At 36.3% G+C, this 22,910-nt stretch overlaps 2 protein-coding genes across 4 annotated transcripts; one reads left to right on the top strand and one right to left on the bottom strand.

The window, feature by feature from the left end:
- Positions 1 to 3,098: 3,098 nt before the first annotated feature.
- il12rb2 (interleukin 12 receptor, beta 2a) lies at positions 3,099 to 15,134 on the top strand. Of its 2 annotated transcripts, XM_079883481.1 has the most exons (16): positions 3,099 to 3,260; positions 3,536 to 3,643; positions 4,402 to 4,644; positions 5,083 to 5,197; positions 5,315 to 5,490; positions 6,511 to 6,644; positions 7,533 to 7,674; positions 8,386 to 8,471; positions 8,886 to 9,084; positions 9,251 to 9,427; positions 9,531 to 9,629; positions 11,178 to 11,333; positions 11,498 to 11,635; positions 11,761 to 11,860; positions 11,936 to 12,017; positions 13,642 to 15,134. In XM_079883481.1, the coding sequence occupies exons 2-16, from the start codon at positions 3,574 to 3,576 to the stop codon at positions 14,002 to 14,004; spliced, it is 2,280 nt and encodes a 759-aa protein (XP_079739607.1). In that variant the 5' UTR covers positions 3,099 to 3,260; positions 3,536 to 3,573; the 3' UTR covers positions 14,005 to 15,134. The 2 variants fall into 2 exon arrangements, with proteins under 2 accessions (XP_079739607.1, XP_079739608.1); XM_079883482.1 differs by lacking the exon at positions 3,536 to 3,643 and having other exon boundaries at positions 3,129 to 3,260.
- A 646-nt stretch (positions 15,135 to 15,780) lies between these two features.
- serbp1a (SERPINE1 mRNA binding protein 1a) lies at positions 15,781 to 21,466 on the bottom strand. 2 transcript variants are annotated; one of them, XM_079883483.1, is made up of 8 exons: positions 21,084 to 21,466; positions 19,632 to 19,815; positions 18,898 to 19,038; positions 18,739 to 18,810; positions 18,527 to 18,601; positions 18,049 to 18,220; positions 16,947 to 17,132; positions 15,781 to 16,678 (listed from the first exon to the last, which is right to left on the bottom strand). In XM_079883483.1, exons 1-8 carry the CDS (start codon positions 21,334 to 21,336, stop codon positions 16,619 to 16,621), a joined length of 1,143 nt encoding a protein of 380 aa, XP_079739609.1. In that variant the 5' UTR covers positions 21,337 to 21,466; the 3' UTR covers positions 15,781 to 16,618. The 2 variants fall into 2 exon arrangements, with proteins under 2 accessions (XP_079739609.1, XP_079739610.1); XM_079883484.1 differs by having other exon boundaries at positions 18,739 to 18,807.
- Positions 21,467 to 22,910: the final 1,444 nt, after the last annotated feature.

Here is a 22,910-nt window from a genome sequence, read left to right as displayed (position 1 = left end):
CCCTTAAGAATACAGTTCAACATCTCACACGTGAGGAGACGTGAACGACTTTTTCACAGCACATCTCTGTACAAATATTCCACTATTGTTGTGACACTATATGACACCTTTCAATATGATATTTGGGGACTTTAAGGGTGGGTGGGCACAGTCTGGCCTATTTTGTCCCTTTATGAGTATGATCATGCATGTAATATGAATTAATGTGAAGCATAGTACTGCCATATTTTGCACTTGAGAGCACAGAAAATGCTTGAGATCAGAGACAACAAGGAATATCTTAACCAATCCTGAGAAAGCTTCCCCATCACTTGGAAAACACTTTCGTCAACACACAGCCTGGAAGGCATATTCCTCAACTATTGTTATATAGTCCTTGTTATAAAATGTCATATTGACAGAGTTCCTATATCAATACTATATTAAAAAATATATATTTTCAGCGCTATTAATATGACTTCTTAGTTTCTCAGACCTTAACCTATTAATATTGAGGCAAAATATATAGGCCTATTCATTATGTGAGTATGTAAATTATATTCAGGTATAGCTTAGATTGCTGTTCTAATTACTCTCTCTAAAAAGTATTGAATTATTATTATCACCCATATCAATCTTGACAAGGATATACATGAAACTGCTCTTTTAATTATTTTAAACAAGTAATAATATAAAATTGCATAAATTATTCATAACCTGACCAAAGTATTTAAATGTAGAAGGTTGCATTAAAGACATAAATTGTATCATTAGACTTTAAATATACTGGTGTTCAAGGACAAGCATTAAGCTGGTTCAGATCATACTTATCTGACCGCTACCATTTTGTCTATTTAAATGGAGAAAAATCGATCATAACTCCAGTAAACTATGAGTGCCGCAGGGATCTGTGTTAGGCCCTCTATTATTCTCAATATATATGATGCCACTTGGAAATATTATAAGGAAACATGGAATTAGTTTCCATTGTTATGCTGATGACACTCAAATAGCCTATATATTTCATCATGGCCAGATGAAAACGTTAAATTATCCAAATTGACAGAGTGTATTAAAGATATAAAAGATTGGATGACGCGTAATTTTCTTTTATTAAATCCAGACAAGACAGAGGTACTACTTATCGGTTAAAAAAAAACGCCCACAAAACCTCTCACAATACAACTTTAACATACAGTACCAGTCAAAAGTTTGGAAACACTACTATTTTTAATGTTTTTGAAAGAAGTTTTTGAACAGCACAACTGTTTCCATCATTGATAATAACTGAGTATCAAATCATCATATTAGAATGATTTCTGAAGGATCATAAGACACCAAAGACTGGAGTACTTGCTGATGAAAATTCAGCTTTGCATCACAAAAATAAATTACATTTTAAAGTATATTAAAAAAGAGAACCATTATTTTAAATTGTAATAATATTTCATAATATTACTGTTTTTTTGTTTTGTTTTTTTGTTTGTTTTTAACTGCAGGCTTGATGAGCATAAGAGACTTCTTTCAAAAGCATTAAAAATAGTAGTGTTTCCAAACTTTTGACTGGTACTGTAGTAGGATGTCCTGTTACTTTATCCTCTACAGTAAAAGACCTGCATGTTATACTAGATGGCAACCTGTCTTTTGAAAATCATATTTCATATGTTACAAAAACAGCCTTTTTCCACCTTAGAAACATTGCTAAGCTACGTAATATGCTATCAGTTTCTGATGCAGAAAAGTTAGTTCATGCATTCATGACCTCGAGACTAGATTACTGTAATGCTTTATTAGCTGGTTGTCCTGCATCCTCAATAAACAAGCTACAGTTAGTCCAAAATAAGGCTGCTAGAGTTCTTACTAGATCAAGAAAATATGATCATATAACACCGATTTTAACATCACTTCATTGGTTACCTATAAAGTCCCGTATTAATTACAAGGTATTGCTACTGACTTATAAAGCCCTAAACGGCTTAGCTCCAGTCTATTTAACGGATCTTCTATCGCTCTATAATCCATCACGCTCTTTAAGATCACTAAATTCGAGGCTTTTGGTCATACCTAGGATATCCAGATCCACCAAAGGAGGGAGAGCATTTTCACATTTAGCTCCAAAACTCTGGAATAGTCTTCCAGATACTGTTCGTTGCTCAGACTCGCTCTCCCAGTTTAAAACTAGATTAAAGACACTTCTCTTCAGCCAGGCATTCATATAATATTTTTAATCTTACAGTTAAATCCGGTCTCTAGTTCATAAACGCCAGAGGAGAACTGGCCCCCAACTGAGCCTGGGTTCTCCCAAGTTTTTTTTTTTCTCCATTAGGTCACCTGATGGAGTCGTAGGTCACCATTAGGTCACTTGATGGAGTTTTTCGGTTCCTTGCCACTGTTGCCTTTGGCTTGCTCAGTTGGGGATATTTTGGGGATATTTAATTTAATTTTATCAATCAATAAATTCCACTAGAAACAAACCTTGTTGTATTATTTTAATTTAATACTGTGAAGCTGCTTTGATACAATCTGTATTGTGAAAAGCGCTATACAAATATACTTGACTTGACTTGACTTAAATGTTGATGTTAAATCCACTGTTTGTGTAAATCCACAGTATTTAATGCAATTACGTCAGATGTAACTGTAATTAAATTACAGATACATTGAGTAATCCCCTTACTTTTTCAAAGGGAAAAGTAATTAAATCACAGTAATTAATTGGTTAATAATGCATTACACCCAACACTTCTCATGATGAATTTTATTCAACCTCGTTTTGAAGCAATGGAAGCCCGAAGACCTGTTTTGTGTTTTATGTTTATTTTTGAGGCTTTGATTTTAAGTGTCACTAGTCATTCCTGTTGTGCAGGAACATGTCCCCATCATATATGCCCTAGGATAATTTTCTCACAATTGTATAAGTTATAGCCTAATTAAAAAGTTTAAGTGGAGCAGCATAAGAAATATATTTTTTACAGACCACAAAATGCACTTTGTAACAGTAAAGACCGTTATGTTTACCGTCTCCTATTTAAAAATGGCAGACATTAATAAAAACATTCCTGACTAATAGTAACCTAATCCTACAGTAGCCTATACACAGGAGGTTACTGATGTCACGAGCGCTCATTACTCATTCGAGCTCACGCAAATCAAGCAAGACGTCGCGCGCTCTCAGTTCTTCAAGAGAAGAGAGAGAGGAGATGCGCTTGACGGCTCTGCCCCGTTAAAACCCACAATCAGCACAAATGGCCAAACAGAACATTTTTGTCCCATGGGCAGGGGTAAGTATACAGTCATGTTATATAGGCTACCACCAAATCTTTAAAAGTATGCTGGTCTTCATCTTTAAAAAATTACGCGATAAAGACGCTATACGCGACAAACGCTCTGCCATAGGATACTTCATTTATGCACTGCTGAACTGTAGATATCTTCGTTTGTTGTAGAAAGAAGTGCTTTTCCACATGTCTGTATGATTCAAGAGTGAGTTGAATTTCTCAATAAGGAAGTAAAATGGCAAGGCAACGCTTATAATCGCATGAATGGTTGTCCGCAGAGGGTCTTGTGAGTTTGTGATCTTCAGCACTGAGCTCGATGTCTTCTGAATGTACGTGTTCGCTCCTCGTCATGTTGTGCTTCATCCTGGCTGCAGGTGCACATGGAGGTATGAGTGTGACATAATTATTTTGAATTTAACATTTTCTTCAACTTCGTGCAATTTTATGGCTCAGGATTTGATTGAACTATTCAAACAAAGTTTTCTCCGTTATTTGAAGGCCTTGGATACTTTTTCATGTCATTTATTTTTGCTACTTTTCAAAAAGCATGAAAACTTTTTTATTGGTATATTTAATGCTATGAAATTACAGCCGCAGCAAGACTAAACAATTTTATTGCAAAAAAAAAAAAAAAAAAAAAAACTTGAAATGCTTTTTTTATCATCGTCATGTCGTGTGTATTGACTGTTGGATATTGTTAATAGTCCACAGGGTCAAAACTGACTATAATTCAAAAAACACCCATACATCATGAGATTATATTTTATTTAAATATCAAAATGTAATATTTAGAAGAGCATCGTCAATAAGAATGTTTTAAGAATGAAATATGACATGCTAAATTTGTATTTTATTTGGCTTCTGCATTCAAATTTGTTTTATTTTCTTTTAGGCCTATTCCTTATTTTTAATTTAATTTAATTCTGTATCTTAGTTTCAGGAATCGTTCTGTATTACACTATTTAAATCTAAGGATGTAAACAAAGTTTAATAATTTAAGAATTAACCATTAATAAACCCATAACTAATCTGAATATTGGGTGGTAAGGAGGAATGTCTGGTTATGACCCTGGTGCAAACATTATCCTGTGCTATTCCGTGATGATAATTTTTGTTGCTCCCTTTGTTTTTCTGCATCTTACAGGAACTGTGTGCACTGTAAGGTCAAGCAGAGGCAAAGAAGTCCTTTTAGGTTCCAATTTCACAATCTCCTGCGTCTTCAAAAAGGAATGCACCAAACAAATGTTTCGGAATGGACAAATTTATAAACAATTCCCCAATTCAAATGAGGTGTCTGTGTATGTCGAGAATTTAACAACGATGAGCATCTTCACCTGCAAGTGTATGGAGGATCCAGAGCCATGTGGAATTGACATCACTCCAGGATGTAAGCTTCTAACTTTCTATAACATGTCTTTATTTGAGGGTTCCCACACACATAGAAAGTCTAGATGCATTTTCCAAGTTACTCTGAGCTCTGAAATCAGCTAGAAGCTGCTCTTTGTGAATGCAATCTTTATATAATGATTTTATCCTAATCTCAAAAGTCTGGGAGGTTCATTGGTCCAAAAGTGTAGTAACCGTTTTACATAATAACACATTACTTCACATAGCTTGAAATGTGTCCTTTAGAGATGCAAAATAAAAACACAGAGAAATAATGGCCAGAGAGATAAACAAATGCTTGTGAAGAGTTTAAATGAATCATTGAAACCAGATTAGTTGGAAAAGTGCAGTATGATTTGTTTCGCCCTTTGGGAAGAGTGGAGACTATGAAACTTTGAAGTGAAAACTCATGCATGACAGTCATGTGCTTCTTTTTCAGACCCGCCAGATATTCCACAAAATCTGACCTGCATTCGAAAAACGAAATTTGGCAATGTCAGTTGCACTTGGACAACAGGAAGGGATACCAAGATCATGACCACATGTCAGTTACGGTTAGTAAAGTGTCAAGTAATCTTTTCAAGGAGGATCTTTGAGTTTATAGATCATATGACACAACCCAAAAAGTTTCATTAATTATGTCGCATGATGTTTTACCTGTGCTTTTTCAGGGTTCATGGTGACCCGCACCTCGGCTATAAGAGTGTTATGAACTCTACTGGATTTTGTTGGTCCACATTCCCCATCAAAAGCTCAAAAATGTCACAGCTCATCGTGTCACTCAATGTCTCTAATAGCCTGGGTTCAAAAACATCGGGTCCCCACACCTTCACCCTCAGCAATATAGGTAAAGAAATTTCAAATATCAAAATCGTTAATTTGCATTTAGTTATGCTTAATATAGGTGACTGAACTGATAACTTTGTCATTTCTGCATAGAAAAGTGGCAAAAGTCTGTTGACAAGCCGTTTTCTGTCCGCAATGAAGGCATAAATGCTACGCGATGCAAAAAATCAAAGGCAGTCATTCAGTGTGTGGAGGAGTTTTCTGTTTGCATACTTGCAACACATTAAAGCAGTGGTTCCCAAGCATTTTGACTCCAAGGCCCCCTTTGTTCACAACAATATTTGAAGGCCTGAATGTTTAAAAATATTTTACCTGATAAAATATTTGAGATATGGTATAACTAGAAAATGCATATTCATTTTAAATAAATGGCCATGTTTCTATGATTTTATTTTTTAAGTCTAGATCACACTTTTAAAATTATTCTCCTTCGGATCATCCAAGTTCGGAAATGTGGGACTGAGGGGCTGAATTAAAATAAGAAATTAGTTTATTAGTTTTTAAAGAAATCAAAGTCATCTTGAGACCCCCTTGGAAGTTTGCTGAGGTGGCTGAGAACCACTGTACTAAAGAATGAAAAACTAGAACAAATACTTCTCAATTTCTGTGAAGCGTCTCCAGACTTTTCATGAAGTTTACATCACATAATATCAGATGTTTCTCAACTTCCACATTTAAAACCCTGTCCATGTCGTAGAAGAAGAAAAAAACCTAAGGATAGACAAATTGTTAGCTATTTATGACTATAAACTCAGATTAACATGGAAGACATATTTGTTTTTATTGCGCGTCATTTTGCAGTGTTGCAGTAGGTTGGGGGATTCCAAAGAATCAAAATTGGGTCAGTTTTACAAAGTTGGCTGTTTTTACACCAACCCACTAGTTGACGTCATTATTACAGATGAATGCAGCAAAAGATCTTATATTGACTTTTATTTAAAAACATAAAGAATTGCTCTGCATTTCAGCTGTAGAGTTCTGTAGACTGAAAATGTTGCATTGCTTCTCTGTTTATGTACAGTAAAACCCTCAGTGCCTAAAATCATTCATGTGAACTGCTCCTCCCAATGGTGCCACCTACACACAGACAATCACAGCATGGACTTGGTTGAAGTCCAATACAGAGCGGAAAATGGAAACTGGAAAAATCTCCAGGTAAAATGTCTGATTCTAAAATGTGGGGATTTTCTTGTTCAAAATCTTAGGTTATGATCATACCGAAGTGGTATTCAGAATCAAGCCACATCTGCTTTTCTGTCTTGGTAAAGCTGATAAAGAAAAATGCCGAGTTGCAAAGAGTCGATTGATGGCACAGACAAAACCCACAAAAACCTCACAAATTAGTTTGGTCGCTAAACCACAAGCCCTCCTTGATGACTCAAAATTGGAATCAGAAATGTCAAGAAAGTTTTTTTTTTTCTTATCTTATCATTAGGAAACTGAACCGCTGACTGTTGCTCTTCCCACAATGTATGTCTTTATGTATCTTTATCAATGAAATGATTTCAGTAGTGTTAAATAAAGTACAGTACAGCCAGTTTGGGAAGAATACAAAACAATTTTCTTAAAAATCTATATAAAAACTCTTGGAGGTCCAGAGATGGACTTGTTGATTCTAAACCTAAAGATGCCTCCCTCAAGTGAAAGTGCTTCTGCCATTTGAGTGCTTAAAAGGATTTTATTCTCTTTATTCTGAATCATTTTATGAATATATTATGGCATTTTATTCTGTGTATATATATTCATAAAATAATGCAGAATAACCTATGTAACTGGTTTAAACTTTTAAACTCTACCTACTTACATTTTTATGGAAAACAGAAGCTCACATTTTTTTATTTTCCTTTTGTGTTTCATGAAAGTAGGTAATAAGTAAATAATGACAAAACTGTTTTGGGATGAGCTTTTCCTTTAAATGCATATTACATAAGAATGGCAAAGAAGCATTCAAACATTCTTTAAAACTACTGAGTTTTAAAACTAAACTAGATCGATTTTCATAATTAAGATATCACAACATATCATATTATGCTGTCTCCGCAGACTAATGCCAGGAGGAATTTAAACATATCCAAACTGCAGCCAGATATCATGTACAAGTTCCAAATCAGGAGGAAAATAAACCATACAGTAGGTTTGTGGAGTGACTGGAGTAAAGTAAAGGAAGCAAAAACCAAAGAGGAAGGTAAGTTATTACATACATTTCTTGTAAAAAGACCTTCTTTGGTCATGTTTTTGTAATTATGGGCATATTTGAAGGCAGTAGTTAATTTGTGCAGTATTGTGTAGTTAAATCTTTTAAAGTCAGCAGAAAGTTATTAAATGAATGTATAGTTAACGCGTGTTCTGGAAAGAGTACTTGATGGTGTTATAAGATAAGTTGATAAGTTCGCTGCTGACGTAGGATAGACACACTTCTTTGTCAGCAGACCTCAGGTGTTTAAAATAATAGGGGCAAAAATAGAGTGGTGAAAGGTTTTTGATAACCTTTCAGTGTTACTGGATATTACTGTGTTACTGGAGAAGTGATTACAGAAAAGACTTTCAATTTTGACGGGAAGTACTGACTTCTGTTGAAATGTATTCTTTTTTTTGTGGAGATTATTTTAGAGAAATAAATCCCACAACTATTAATCTTCAACATTTAACTCAATTTAACTCATATATATATACTATTATTAACTCAATATAACTCATGCAAAAAAAGCATGGCGGATTGTAAACTAAATGTTTTTGTTTATTCTCTCTCTCTCTCTCTCTCTCTCTCTCTCTCTCTCTCTCTCTCTCTCTCTCTCTCTCTCTCTCTCTCTCTCTCTCTCTCTCTCTCTCTCTCTCTCTCTCTCTCTCTCTCTCTCTCTCTCTCTCTCTCTCTCTCTCTCTCTCTCTCTCGTTTTAGCTCCTGACAAGGAGCTTGACGTCTGGTACCTCCAAGAACCGAACCCCCTACAATCTGAAAACAAGTGTTTCCGCATATTTTGGAAGGTATGTACCCCGCTTCTACCAGCATTACAATTTTCTTTGTGCATTTTGTTTTCATATTTTTTTTAGCGGTGCATCCTCTACGGACAGGTCATTATGCAACCCCCTCCCCCTGCACTTTACATTTCACACAGGCCCTTAAAGGTCAAACCACCACTAAGTGATGGCTTCCTTAGTGTGAATTGCACCTTCCCAAACACATTGTTACTCTGAAACCAAAAGTTAGTCGACAGTCAGTTTCAGTTTACAAAAAGAGTAGTGGCTTAGAGGAAATGATGGATTTGAGAATTCTCTCTTTCAGAGTCATATTTGTGCCTCATGTCTTTAATGGCTGACTCACATATTTTTGTTAGATCAGTGCATTCAGAAATATCGAACTGCATGATTAAAAAAAAATGCCTTATTTATTTGTTTTAGGAACTGAGTATATCAGATGCCAAGGGGAAGATTCAAAAGTATAATATAAGTGTTCTGGAGCAGAACAGGAAGACGAGTTCAAATGTATTTCCACCCAGCAGAAATAAGAGCATTTGCTGCTTTGACTGTTCTGTGTCAGTGTCTGCAGTTAACTCAAAGGGTCAATCTCCTGCCAAATTTATTGAGCTGCGTTCTCCAGGTAAGCCATTTTTAATGTGAGAGTAAAGTTAATGTGAGTGAAATAATTGTGGTTTTCACATTATCAATACTGAGCCAAATAACTGGTTTCACTCAAACTCATGAGTAAAAGATGCTAACCATTTGGTCAATATAGCAAAGTTAAGCCTTTTTTTTTGTGTTCACAGTCCATTCGGGTTTCCTGCAGCCACACAAACTATTGAATAATCATAGCGTTGCCCTCTCCTGGCAGCAAGCTGCCATTGCAGGCAATAGATCTGAGTATGTTGTGCATTGGTATCCAGTTGGAGACATTGAGGGGATTCAGTGGATTCGAGTGCTGGATTCCACAGCTAACATTACAGGCAAGTTTGATTGGATGATATGAGTTAAGACCAGTCAAAATTAGCTGGTTGGTTTCAAGAGAAATAAAAACGTTTTCTCTGTACTTTTCTGCTGTCTGTCCAGGTCTACAGCCTCGAGAATGCTATCAGGGTGCAGTTACCGCTCTGAGCTCATCTGGTCCCACAATGGCAACCATTAGAGGCATCTTCACATGGCAGTCAGGTTAGAGGCTTAATGCTTATTCTCCAATCCGGAAATCTTCATCAAAGAGGTTTAAGTCTGTATACAGGCCGTATTCTCGGTTGAAATATCGGTGGGAGGTGGGGGGTTGGGGGTGTTGAAATAGAGGTCTGGTTGGTGAGAGGTCCCCCCTTAGGCGCTGGGCCTGAATCAGTATATATAAATACACTACTGTTCAAAAGTTTGGGGTCAGTAAGATTTTTTTCTGAAATGAATATTTTTTTATTCAGCAAGTATTGCATTAAATACTTGGCTGTAATTACATTTATAATTTTACAAAAGATCTGTATTTCAAACAAAAAATGTTCTTTTGAACATTCTATTCATCGAAAAATCCTGAAAATAATTGGTTGCCACAAAAATATTAAGCAGCAATGTTGTCAACATTGAAAATAGTAATGTTTCTTAAACACCAAATCAGCATATTAGAATGATTTCTAATAAGCTACAAAATGGCTTTTTAAAATTTAGCTTTGCCACCATATTAATAAATAACATTTTAAAATATAAAACAGTAATTTTAAATTGTAATAATATTTAAAAATATTTCTGTTTTTAATCAAATAATTGCAGCCTTGGAGAGCAAAAGAGACTTCTTTCAAAACATAAAAAAATATTACACCATATACACTACCGTTCAAAAGTTTGGGGTCAGTAAGATTTTTAATGTTTTTAAAAGAAGTATCTTCTGCTCACCAAGGCTGCATTTATTTGATTAAAAATACAAACAAAAACAGTAATATTGTGAAATATTATTCCAATTTAAAACAGCTGTTTTCTATGTGAATATACAGTAACCTGTAATTTATTCCTGAGATCCAAGCTGAATTTTCAGCATCATTACTCAGTGTCACTTCAGTGTCACATGATCCTTCAGAAATCATTATCATATGATGATTTGATGCTCAAGAAACATTTATGATTATTATCAATGTTGAAAACAATTATTTACATTTTTATTTCATGATGCTATGATGAATAGAAAGTTCAAAAGAACAGCATTTATCTGAAATCTAAAGCTTTTGTAACATTAAACACTACCGTTCAAAAGTTTGGGGTCAGTAAGAATCTTAATTTTATTTTTGGGGGAAAGAAATCAAATAAATCAATACTTTTATTCATCAAGGATGAGTTAAACTGATCAAAAGTTACAGTAAAGACATTTATAATGTTAGAAAATATTCTATTTGAAATAAATGCTGTTCTTTTGAACTTTCTATTCATCAAAGAATTTTGAAAAAAAATTGTACACAACATTGATAATAATAATGAATGTTTCTTGAGCATCAAATCAGCATAAAAAGTGATTTCTGAAGGATCATGTGACACTGAAGACTGGAGTAATGATGCTGAAAATTCAGCTTTGAACACAGGAATAAATTACAGTTTAAAATATATTAAAATAGAAAACAGTCATTTTAAATTGTCATAATATTTCACAATATTACTGTTCACAATATATATATAGTGTGTATATATAGATAGATAGATACTCTTCTGATCATAGTCCCTGTATCTTGGATTTCACAGCTCCAGAACAGGGTCCAGTTCCTCAACTAGTCTGGAAGAAGAGTGAGAGCATGCAGGTGAAATGGTCTGAAATCCCTCATGAGAAGAGACGAGGCTGTTTGAGAAAATACACCGTCTACTTGATGGACAAGTTGAAGGAAGATATAAAGAATTACAGTAAGGTTAACTTACCAGTCTAGATGTGTACTGTTGCCTCTCAGATGCTTATTTTTACATTTCTTTTATAAAGCAACACAACATAAGACTGCTGATTGCTTGGGATGTTCAGCAATATTAGTGTGTTTTAATAGGGGCTTTCTGATGCCTAACTTTGATTGTAGATGTGGACTATCCAAAGAGAGAGAATATTATTAGAGATCTGTCACCAGGACAGTGTTACAATCTGTGGGTCACTGCCTGGACAGATGCTGGGGAGGGACCCAAAGGAAGTGATCTCCCTTTCTGCACACTATCAGACGGTATGCATTTGGCACTGAAAACACAAGCTAAATAAAAGCACTAGACACGGAACACACAACTCGCTTTTGTGAAAAAAGATGTCTCTCAGCCGTTTTGATAAGTGACCTGTGGCATCTTCTTTCAGCTGAGGAACTACTGTCCCGTGTAATCTTGGCTGGTGGAGCAGTACTTTCGACCTGTCTAATCCTCATTTGCATTTGTCAGTTCCCCTTTGTGCATAGAAGGTAAGAAACAGCAGAATGCTTTAAATCCACAGAGAAAAGATTATTATTTAAAACCATGTCTGTTCTGCTCAATAGATTCTCAAATTGTTACAAGTGTCTGCAGCCTATTCCAGATCCAGCAAACAGCAATTGTGCAAAGACGTACACTGATGACCAGGTAAATGTATGGAGATGCCCACTCAGGCTGTATTTTCAAAACTAGTGAGCTACAGTAGCTTATTGGAAAGCATTTATGGGCATCCAAGTAAAATGAATATTTCACCTAAAAATTAAATCGATGATTCATCATTTACAGGGCTTCCCAAAAAAAATTGTTAGCCGAACCCCTTTCAAGTTAATATTTCAATAATTCAATTGGTTTTCTGATGTTGGTTAATGGTCACATGACACACAAGTAAACAGATACAAAATCGAATCATTTTTGTTTAATCACATCATCTTCATCAGAACTTTATGATTGGCTGAAAGCAGACTTCTTGAGTCCGCTCATATGCTCATACCAGTAATATGCTTTGTTCACACTTTGTAGCATCAAAATGCTAATTTACTGCTATTGTGGCTTTGGATCTTAACAGTCCCATACGGCAGCCTAGAAATCTTGACGCCCCCTAGCGGCAGCAAATCTTGATGTGGGTCTGGCTTGCCAGGCTACCCTTACAGAACAAAAATATATGAAAATATACTGCAAAACATAATGCGATATATTACATAATACATTTCCATAGTGCTTATATTTTTTCAATATACTGCAATATGCATTGACCATTAATGGCTATATATATTTATACATATAAAACATTTATAAATGAAGACAAAAATAGCATTACATGTAATATTCACAAATTTGTATCCTTTATTGTGTACATATATTGCACATACATGTTCCTATATAAATGTGAATGTATGTTCACACACGTATATATTCACGGAATGAGTTACAACAGATTTCTAGTTCACAGCATTCTTTGCTTCTGACTGTTAAAAGAAAAGCATTAAGTTAAAATTAAGTGTTATTTGATGTGTTTTGCTCAATATAAATATAGGGGGAGATCGGTTGGTGTTTAATGTTCTATTATTTTGGAATTTAAAAGGTTTTCTGGGATGTCTGAGTTTTTGGGGTTACCTTTGTGCTGAAGAGTAGAGCCTGTGGTGAGGTTGACGATTGGTCAAACACCATTAATACTATGATTACTATATTTTAGCTTGAAAATATGGAACATTTATAATGTAAATAATAAAAATTAAATATTTCTCTGTATATGTGTATTTATGCTGCATGAGTATTATATATCTGCAATATTTTACACATGCGGTACCCAAATCTGATCACATATACATCTATCTATTATGAAGTGTATTACTGAATATAAAATTACATGCATTATGATATATTGGTAAATATATAGTCATGTATTTTTCAATACATGAAAAGAGGCAATTACCTATGTATTATTTAATATATATTAACACATCATATTATTCTGTATAGTTTCAAATATACTGTTAAACCATTAAATATATTGATCATTCATATATATGGAAATATATTTTCTTTTCATAAGGGGTCCTCGGTCACTATATGGTTTATGTATAGAAAAGCTTTCTCCTTTTGTGTTTCAGAGAAGTAAGAAAGCTTTGTAATGACTTAAAGATGAATAAATTGTGTTCTCATTTTCCCAATCATATTGCAGTAGTGGAATTGTTGAATGGGGTAAATCACAGCTACAAATGTAATTCATTAATCAATCCCCATCTGTTCCTCTTCCCCTGTCTCCACATAGGGTGAAACTAAATTATATCTTCACCAATATGAGCCCAGCATGAGTGAGGAGCCCGAAAATATAGAGGTGGAGGAAGTTCCCAACCACAGCTTCACCTGCATCTACATCAAGAGCTTCTCTCAGGAGTCCAGCTCCTCTGACGCCACCCAGACCACAGATTACACAGATGATTACATCTCCACTGACAACGCAATAAGTGGAGGAGAGGAGGAAGAGTACGAGGAAGAAGAGGCATGTTTGGACGAATTTGAATTCTTCCCAAGCACTCACAGCCCTTTCCTGGAACCGCTGGTTTTAACTGGAGGAAAGTTGACACTGGATGTAGTAAAAATAGACTGCAGTGAATTTCTGGACTGCACGTGATCTTCCACAGGCATTAACATTTTACCTGACTGTGACTGTAATATGGATGCTGAAAAATAACCATGGACATCTCAAAGATAATTTGTCAGTCAAAAGACAAACTTTTATCTTTAAACATCTTGATCTGAATCCCAGCCACAACCGCGAGGAGCTCAAGCTGTAATGGAAGTAGCAACAGATATTTTCTTCCATATTGTAACGTGCATCCGAGTGAAACAGATGAAAGAAAACGGGGAAAAGGATGGGCGGGGACTTGGTTCTATCTCTCTGTTGTTGATTGGATAGAAGCAAGAAAGAGGAGGGGTTTAAACAGACCATATGATTGGATTAGTCTGGCATACGTTACAAGAGAGAAGTTTGACGTTTCACCAGATGATCAAGTGATATTTTAATAAAAAATGTAGGTAGAAAAATGGACAATAAGATATTGATATTGATCTTCACAATAAGATCAATATCATGCATTAAGAAAGCTTGTATGGTTGTGTTTGAGGGATGTGGCAATAGGCTTCATGGAACGTGACAGAAGGTTGAAACAAAAGCAAGGTTGACTTCATATTCTTCTCAGCACACATGGTTTGCCTCAGGTACTTGTCTCTGAAATGCTGAGGATCTAACAGACTGGTATCAGCCTATCAAGAGTAATGAATGTTAGTTGAAAAGGTTTTTAGGAGATATTCTACAGACTCATTCTTTCCACCAAAACACTCAGCAGTTGTGTCCAACACTAACCCTTCACTTGAACTTTTTCACAATACAGTAATCTTGCACAAGCATCAATATTGTGGCAGACAGTACTCATATCTACAACTTATCTACTACTCGAATGCGAGATGTTTGACCAATCACACAAATACATTTGTCATCATCAGTTTTTCATCAGCTCATTGAATACTGTTCTAATGTAATGTTTTTAATTGCATGTAAACCTTTAAAGTCAAAGCATCAAAGACAAAATAAATGTACTTAAAAAAAGAAGAAGAAAAAAACACCTGTGTGGTTTCCTGTCATGTCAACTTTAAAATGAAATGGTAAATAGGTTTGTGGAGAGATGGACATGAAAACTTACGGACATAAAAACAGTTGTTCCTGTGTACTGCAAAACTAAACCTAATAAACTAGATTTCTACATTTTCTAGAGTGGAACTTTGCACATCTCCTCCACACGCCGCACAATTTAATGCATCATATCCATAAATCAAATACTGATAGTTGCCAAATGCTTTTGCAAAATGAACACTTGCAGGTTAAAAAGAAAATTAACCAATTTAAGGAATCATTAAACAAGTGTCTGGTTATATAGTAACCATTTACAGTACGGCCTGTCATTGACCTTATGACCTCCATGTTAGTTAATGCATTAACTAATGTTAACAAATGGCAGTTTCTGTATGGTTTTATTGTTATTTCTATCCCAAAATCAATCTGAAACCACTTTAATAAACACTACATTATAGCATTAAAGACCCTATACAGCTAATAACAGGACGAGTATCAGTATTTTTTTCACAGTAGTTTAGACCATCATTACAAGACCAATCTGAATGAAAACCAACATATCAGACAAGAACAAGTCAGAATCAACTTCCTCTTTGAAGTTAAAGGCCACACAACTACAACGTATGAATCGACCATCTTTTAATTATTGACAGAGGTCTAATAGCAGGGTAGGAATTCACACATCATAGCACTCAGCTGTTCCACATTGAACAGGAAGGTGTTTCTTTCAGATCAATTATGCAGTAGAGCTGTTGTAAAAGCAATGGGGCAGAAAGAAAATGTCATTTCTAAAAGGTTTTATCCCTAACCTGGCTCACATTTTGCAGTAAACAGGAATGCGGTGTGTAAACTTGCTTGTATTTATACTAGAACTTTGTGTAATGAGTATGATACTATCCTGAGTCACCAGAATCAAGGGTATCAAAAGATACTATTATTTACTTTACAGTGGTCATTTGATAAAAGACACTTTTTGTGGCAAGTGCAACTGCGTCATCTGAATTATATCTTGGCAGCAAGGTGTCAATCATGAATTGTACATTTAATCAAAATGATAGCAGATTCTGTTTTAAGGCCCGCTTTCAGGGAATAGAGGTGTTTAATAACAATGAACAGAACCTTAAGACTAACAGGTAGATCTTATCTGAGAAGGGCTGCTCTGTTTCGAGGCAGTTGTGTGTAAAAAAGCAAGCAAGCTACGGGACACCTTATGATAAACTGGTGCATTCTTCACACCTATTTTTGGAAATACATTTTCAAGCAGCAGTACAAAAAGTATCCATGGACAAGGCATAATTGCTGGAAAAAAAAACAACAACAAAAGAAACACTGTATGAAAACTTCCCTGCTACCTTATTACTAAATACAAAACCTCAACCAATAATTTGCTTCAGGATAGCAAGAAGTCCGTCCTTTGTTTTGTTTTTTTGTTGTTTTTTTATTTTTTCATCTTTTTTTTCTAAAACAGGTAAAATTCAGTCCTCAGGGGTGAATCGCATGGATGACAGTCTTCCATCATTTCATCTGCTGAAGGATCCATTAGCATGCAAGCCTCGTAGACAAGGACCCGTGGAGGAGTGTTCCTCCTGGGCGAGCCGAGTGGCATCTGGGCAGCTTAAGCCAGGGCTGGGAAAGCCTCTGGGTCGTCCACGTTAGGGACAGACACTCCACCAGCCTAAAAAGCAGAAACAGGAAAAACAGGCCATTTGAGTCCAAATTCAGGATATGGTTAATCTCTGAGGTCATCTAGCAATACCAGCCATAGATGTTACAGCCAGTCATTTGATTTCCATCAGGCCAGCTTCTTAATATTTTGCAATCCTAATAAACATCTGTTTTATGTTCTGATTGGTCCTTTAAATCAAGTCAAGTACAGAGATTTCACGTGATTCTTTAGGAATCATTCTAATGTTGATGCAGATACTCAAATGCATAGACTATACCTTGTCTGGCCTGCGTTCACGAGGTGGTCTGGCAGCAGGGGCCCCACGGGCACCTCTGCCACCTCGTGGTCCCCCACGACCACGCCCTGGGCGGCCCAGGTCCCCAAAGTTAATCTCCAGCTGGGATGTAATGTCATTAGCTGGCCTGCGGAAGTGGTGATCCTCAGCGGCATCATCACCAGAGGCCTGCAGGAAGGAAGCGAACATGTACACTAAATAAAACCGACTTTTTCCATTAAACAGATTATAGTCCAACAAACTATTAGTATTCATTTCTTAATTGGGATAAAAAGGACTAAAGCAACAAAAGACAATGAATGTGATTAAATGTCTTCATAATACACAGTCTGAACTCAGGCTGTATTACTCGTACCCGCAGGTTTCACGCTCACACCAAAAGAATGGGCACCACTGATCTATATAAGTGGCGCGCACACAAAGCCGCCTCTCAAATATCTAGAGAGAACAAAATGTCTTTTTTCATGGCTTATCGTGCGCTTAACCGACAATTCGGAAGACCATCCAGTGTTATTTTACAATTTAATTCTTTATTTAATTTCTGTATTATTTCTTACCCAAATACTACTGTTAGACCCGACCTGAAATCTTTAAAGCCATGTTTATTTCATTTGTCTATTTATTCTATTGTTTATATTTGTGCTATAGTTTGCAATTTGTTTATTAGTTATTTTATTAATGACTGTTTACTGTATTATTTGTAAATTTAGGTCAAAGTTTCAAATAAAGCCACCCTGTGCTGTGTGTAAGCTATTGAAACAAAATTACCCAAACAATCAAAAAACTATGAGATAAAAAATAATCTATACAGCAGTATATATGGCAGTTTTCCCATGATATCGAAAACAGTCTCGCATATCAATATTTGTCAAGGTATTGTATCGAAGTTTTGAATTCCAGTAGATAACACTACACAGTAGTGAAGGGAAAACAATCAGGTTTCTCAAACACACTTCCAGGGTACTTAAAAGCATAATTAAAAAATGTAAAATAAATAAAAAGTTAGAGAATGGTTGGTAGCAAAACCTTACATTCCACATGAAACAGAAACAATGGAACACAAAAACACTGTCGTTTTACTTACATCCTCAGCCTTGGACTTGTGCAGAACATATCCTTTCTTCCAATCGGTTCCCTCGTTGGCTTTACGAATGTTGAATTCCACTTTGGCTCTCTCTTTATCCTGTTGGGCTTTATATTCATCCAGAGTCATCTCCTTAGGGCCTTCTTCTTTAACCTCCTCAGACTCATTCTCCCTGTGAAAACATCACATCAAAATTAAGCTAAAAATTCTGCACCCATTTAGTCCATGAATCTCAATTCATCAAATAAGTAGTACTTTGTTCCTTTAGTAACTGTTGAAGACTAAACGTATGTTATGCTTTTAAAAGAGCCATTGTTCCTAAATCAATACTAATGTTGCATTCCACTTTTTTTCTAATTACAGGTGATTACATATGCTTATATGCATATGCTTATAGTGCTGGCAGCAGATAGAAGGCAATGACTCCGCAAAGCTGTGCTAATTCAGAGCTAAAATGTTCTCTGTGTGTTCTACACACTTGTTCTCCGAGTCAGCAGGTGGATGCTCCTCTCCTTCAGGGGTGTCCTCGGTGACATTTGATTGGTCAAGCTCACTGTAAAGGGAAACAGAAATGTATCCAATTTCACAAATCTAATATAATGAAGCAAAACACCCTCACTGACCAGTCTGTGAATCAAATTCATCTGCGTTTTCAATCTTGGCAGATAAAGCGTCTGTTGCTCCACTGACCTCAACTCATCCTTAACGGTGCCCCAGTTATGAGATCCACCTCCTCCGCGTTTTTCTTCTGCTTTCAGGCTGCTGAAACAAAAATTAACACTTAGCTTTGAAATGTCACACACGGGCGGCATTATCATTGGAGCCAATATGCGGATGCAAATAACTTACGATCGGTCGCTGCCGCTGTGTCTGTCAAACTCCCGTTTGCCGCGCGAGTCAAAGCCGTCAGTCCTGCCAACGCCTCTGCCCCGGCCTCCGCGTCCTCCTCTGGCACCTCCACGACCCCGGAACGGCCTGTCACTGACAGACCTGAGGAGGAGAGATAATGTAGCTGTTAGATGTCAGTCTTGTTTGCTAAAACGATTCAATTTTTGGGATTCTGCTACTCAATGAATGGATCTTTATGCAGGGAAAAGAATGTAAAACAAGTCGTGATGAAACAGAAGTAGCGACAAAGCTGTTTTTACATATTGTGGCGAACATCCAAATGTAATAGATCATACATTTAAAAAAAAGTAGGACGGGGACTTTGTTCCATGCATTGGTTGTTGATTAGATGTTGAGATGTGAACAGAAAAGTGGAGGAAGATGAATGTGAGCTAGCAGCGGCAGAGTTTAAACATACTAAATGATTGGAGAAGTCTCGCATACATCATTAGAGTCTGTCGTGTTCACCGAAAGATTGAGATGACATTTTGTATAAAGAATATATGGTCAAAAATTATTTAAAATGTAATTGTTCACAAAAAGTTTTTTAAATGTAATGCTAACTTTATCAGAGATAAAAAAAAAACATGAAAACAGGCATTAAAAACAAAAGTATACTTCTGCTGGCAAATTAGATGTTTTCAATACAAAACTTCGTTAAGGATTTACAACACAAAAAGGTTGAATTGACTCACTTCTCCACGGAGAATTCTCCACCCTCAGCAGGTTTTTCATCAGCGGGTTTGTCAAAGCGTCGTTCACGTGGTGGCCTCCTGTCAGGCCGCCTGTCAGCTGGTGGACGACCCTCCCCCTGACCTCCCTGCTGCTGGGGTCCCGGCTGTCCTGGCTGCTCCGGTCGGCGGCCCATTTTTTTCATGCCTTCAAAACAGAAACATGACAGATTCAACCAAACACCATTACCAACAACTATCAAAGAAAACAATGACCTTATGCTGGAATAAAGAAGAAAAAGAAAAAACATTGACAAAAAGGTGTTCCCTTAATGTGAATCATTTTAGGTGAGGCAAAATTTTAAACGCACTTTACTGAGTACAGGTAAAAACACAAAGGAAAGTTCCCCTAAAAGTTGAATTTGTCATTTACTTATCCTTAAGTTGTTTCAAAACGGTTACTCTACTTTAGAGTAACTCAAAAAAGCATAAAAAACATATTTTGTATTTCAAGAAAAAAGGTTTAAAACTTGAGGGATGAGAAAATGATAAACGCAACTTAATTTATGGCCAATCCCAAAAAACTCTTAAACAATGTAAATACAAATAATGATGGTATTTCTTTATCTGTATCTTATTTACTTGCATAGGGGAAGTCTATTTATCAATAGTTTGGTTTTACATTAGCATGGCAATAAAGTTTTCTTGTCTCCAAAATAATGGTTTGCGCCTCTTGTGACTGACTGATCCCACCCTCCACCTACCGAAATAGACGCTCGCGATCGCGCTCAGCCCAACAGCTGATCACGCACCCGCCCGCGCGCGCACCTGTTCACGAGCCCGCTGCCTCCTCATCCAGATCAAACAAGGCCACTGACACCCGGAAAAAAAACTTTGACAACCCTACCTTTAAAATTGGCCAGTCTGACGCGAGTTTTAAGCACGTAATGAAGGTAAAACCGGCTTTAGGTAAATAAAAATAGGAGGGTTTTCAATGGGGAGTGTCATGTCTGAGAGGACGGACTATGTTGCCTCACAACACGAGGCTGGAGCTGCAACGCTCGAGCGCTGATTAAAAACCACGTGATAACGGACGGACTGTGCATTCGGAGACTGTCAATACAATTTTTTTATTTATTAATAAATGGGAGAGTTATACTAGTCTGTTGAGTAAAAAGCACAAATATAGCCGACATTAAACAAACATACTGATGGTTATCATTTAGGCCTGCACTTCATGAAGGATCTAGAAAAGAATTACGTTAAGTAGCAATAGGTTCTACTACATGCGTCACTTAGAAACAATGTATGGAGCTAAAAATCAATTTAGCTGAAAGAGCTGCAGGTTTTAGAGGTGTCGGGCAGTTTCATAAACAATAGAGTTGTGCGCGACCTCATGGGCTTAGTAGCGCCTTTTGCAGACTGCTCACTTTAAAAGAGTGACCAAATAACGACTTTAACACAAGCGATATTTACCATCTTTCTTGAGAGGAACGGGAGCTTGTGTCTCTTCTTTCTTGTCGAGAAGCGGGACTTTCCTGTCTTTCTGTGTCTCCTTTTTGAGGTCCTTTTTGACCTGCGCGGCGGTCTTGGCGGCACCAGGAGCGGTCGCGTCCTTCTTCTTTTCTGCCTGCTTTAACGCCTCAAACGGATCATCTTCATCATCAAATAGCTGGGCGAACCGATTGGTTACGACACAGCCGAAGCCTTCTTGCAGTTGTCCGGGCATGATGGCCCCCTTTCAGCAGGATTCTCCTCCGATTCTACGGGGCTTGTGCGAGCGCTTCGCTGCTAGATGCCACAAGATGGCTGGAAAAGACTCATGCTTCTCTTCCGGCGTGAAAGACATCCGGGACTCTGACCGCACAGCAGTATGGGACATGTAGTCTCATTATTTACCCCAGAAATAAATAATGCATAGATGATTGCTATCGCAACATTTTTCAATGCCATTAAAATTTGTTTCACAAATACATTTTACACAATAAATGTTGTTCCAAAACATTGTGTTATATAGTGTTTTTATATTGAGTATTTCATACATAAATTACAACTGTACATTTGTTTTTTTTATTTCTTACTGTCAAAACTTTGTGACAGTAAGGGCCCCTGAGGGACACTGAGGCAGGTCATGGCCCCATGACCGGAGAACAAGTCTTCTAAACAGCTCAAAATAGTTTTGGACTAATAGAGTAACCAATCAAAGCAACCATTCAGCCTTCTTTGTGACAAAAATGTTACATGTCACAAGTTAATTATTATCTGGAAAGCATGAATTGGCAGTTTATTTATAGATAGGCTATAGACCTAGAATAATGGCTGAATAAAGTAGTTTGAAGAGGTCAGTGATATATTTGTTTACCTATAGGTGTATTTTTATGAAGGTCACATCTTCTGTGCTTTCATCATTTATTGACTATTTTCAAATTACTTTTATGTAGGCCTAGGCTTTTTTTTTTTTACGTTGCGGTTCAGGGCTTCCGTATGTTTTGGACAACATGAGGGTGAGTAAATGATGAACTATAAATTCAAACTGGAAGTCCATTAGAAAATGTAAAACAGGCATAATTTCCACTTTAACAATTATATAATTAACAATGTACATGTTGTGTGAAGAAGAAAAATCAAGGTAAAATTCACTTGAGCAGAATGCTTCATAGAGCGTAATTTTCAATCAAGTTTGAGATTTTTTTTAATTGTGTACATTTACTTACTTTAGCTATTTAATTAGCCTATCCTTATATAACAAGACAAATAAGAAATCAGCTATTTCTTTTTAACAAAAAATTTCCAATCACTATAATTTCCACAATAGCCTACATTATTTGAGACTCATGGTTTCACAGACAGGAATTAGATTAAGCCGGATTAAACTTTAGTTCTTTTAAGACATTTCAGTAGCTTTTATAAACGTGCCTGAAAAAAAAAAAAAAAAAACATTACTGATGTGCATCTTGAGACAAGACATGGCACTGACATATTTTAAGATAAGCCAGTGCAAGTTGCTTTCAGTTAAAACAGTTCAAACATGCATTTTAGTTTGGGACTTTGTCTGTGAAACCGGGGTAAATGGCCATCTCTTCTGGGTTGGCAGTGATGCATGTCAAATGTTAGGCATTGTTTGTGGATAAATTAAATACTACTTTTTTATTTTTTATTTTAAATTGGCTCTACAGGACAAAACAAATCCACATCATACCGTTCAAAGGTGTTAAATGGAAATATGACTTTCTTCTGGTCCCATTAAAATTATTATTAATATATCTATTTTTTCAGAATATTGATTATGCAATCTTTATTGCA

The sequence above is a fragment of the Squalius cephalus genome (genome assembly GCF_949319135.1).
Source record: "Squalius cephalus genome assembly, chromosome: 10".
Classification (NCBI taxonomy): domain Eukaryota; kingdom Metazoa; phylum Chordata; class Actinopteri; order Cypriniformes; family Leuciscidae; genus Squalius; species Squalius cephalus.
The sequence above is the reverse complement of the archived record's forward strand: the minus strand, read 5'-3'. Positions and strand labels throughout refer to the sequence as shown.

Coding starts and splice junctions, on each gene's coding strand:
- il12rb2 (XM_079883481.1), top strand. CDS start 3,574: ATGTCTTCTGAATGTACGTGTTCGCTCCTCGTCATGTTGTGCTTCATC. Junction 4,645..5,082: donor AATTGACATCACTCCAGGAT/GTAAGCTTCTAA, acceptor CTTCTTTTTCAG/ACCCGCCAGATATTCCACAA. Junction 5,491..6,510: donor CTTCACCCTCAGCAATATAG/GTAAAGAAATTT, acceptor GTTTATGTACAG/TAAAACCCTCAGTGCCTAAA.
- serbp1a (XM_079883483.1), bottom strand. CDS start 21,336: ATGCCCGGACAACTGCAAGAAGGCTTCGGCTGTGTCGTAACCAATCGG. Junction 18,811..18,897: donor CACAGCGGCAGCGACCGATC/GTAAGTTATTTG, acceptor TTTTTGTTTCAG/CAGCCTGAAAGCAGAAGAAA. Junction 18,602..18,738: donor ACCGTTAAGGATGAGTTGAG/GTCAGTGGAGCA, acceptor TTCCCTTTACAG/TGAGCTTGACCAATCAAATG.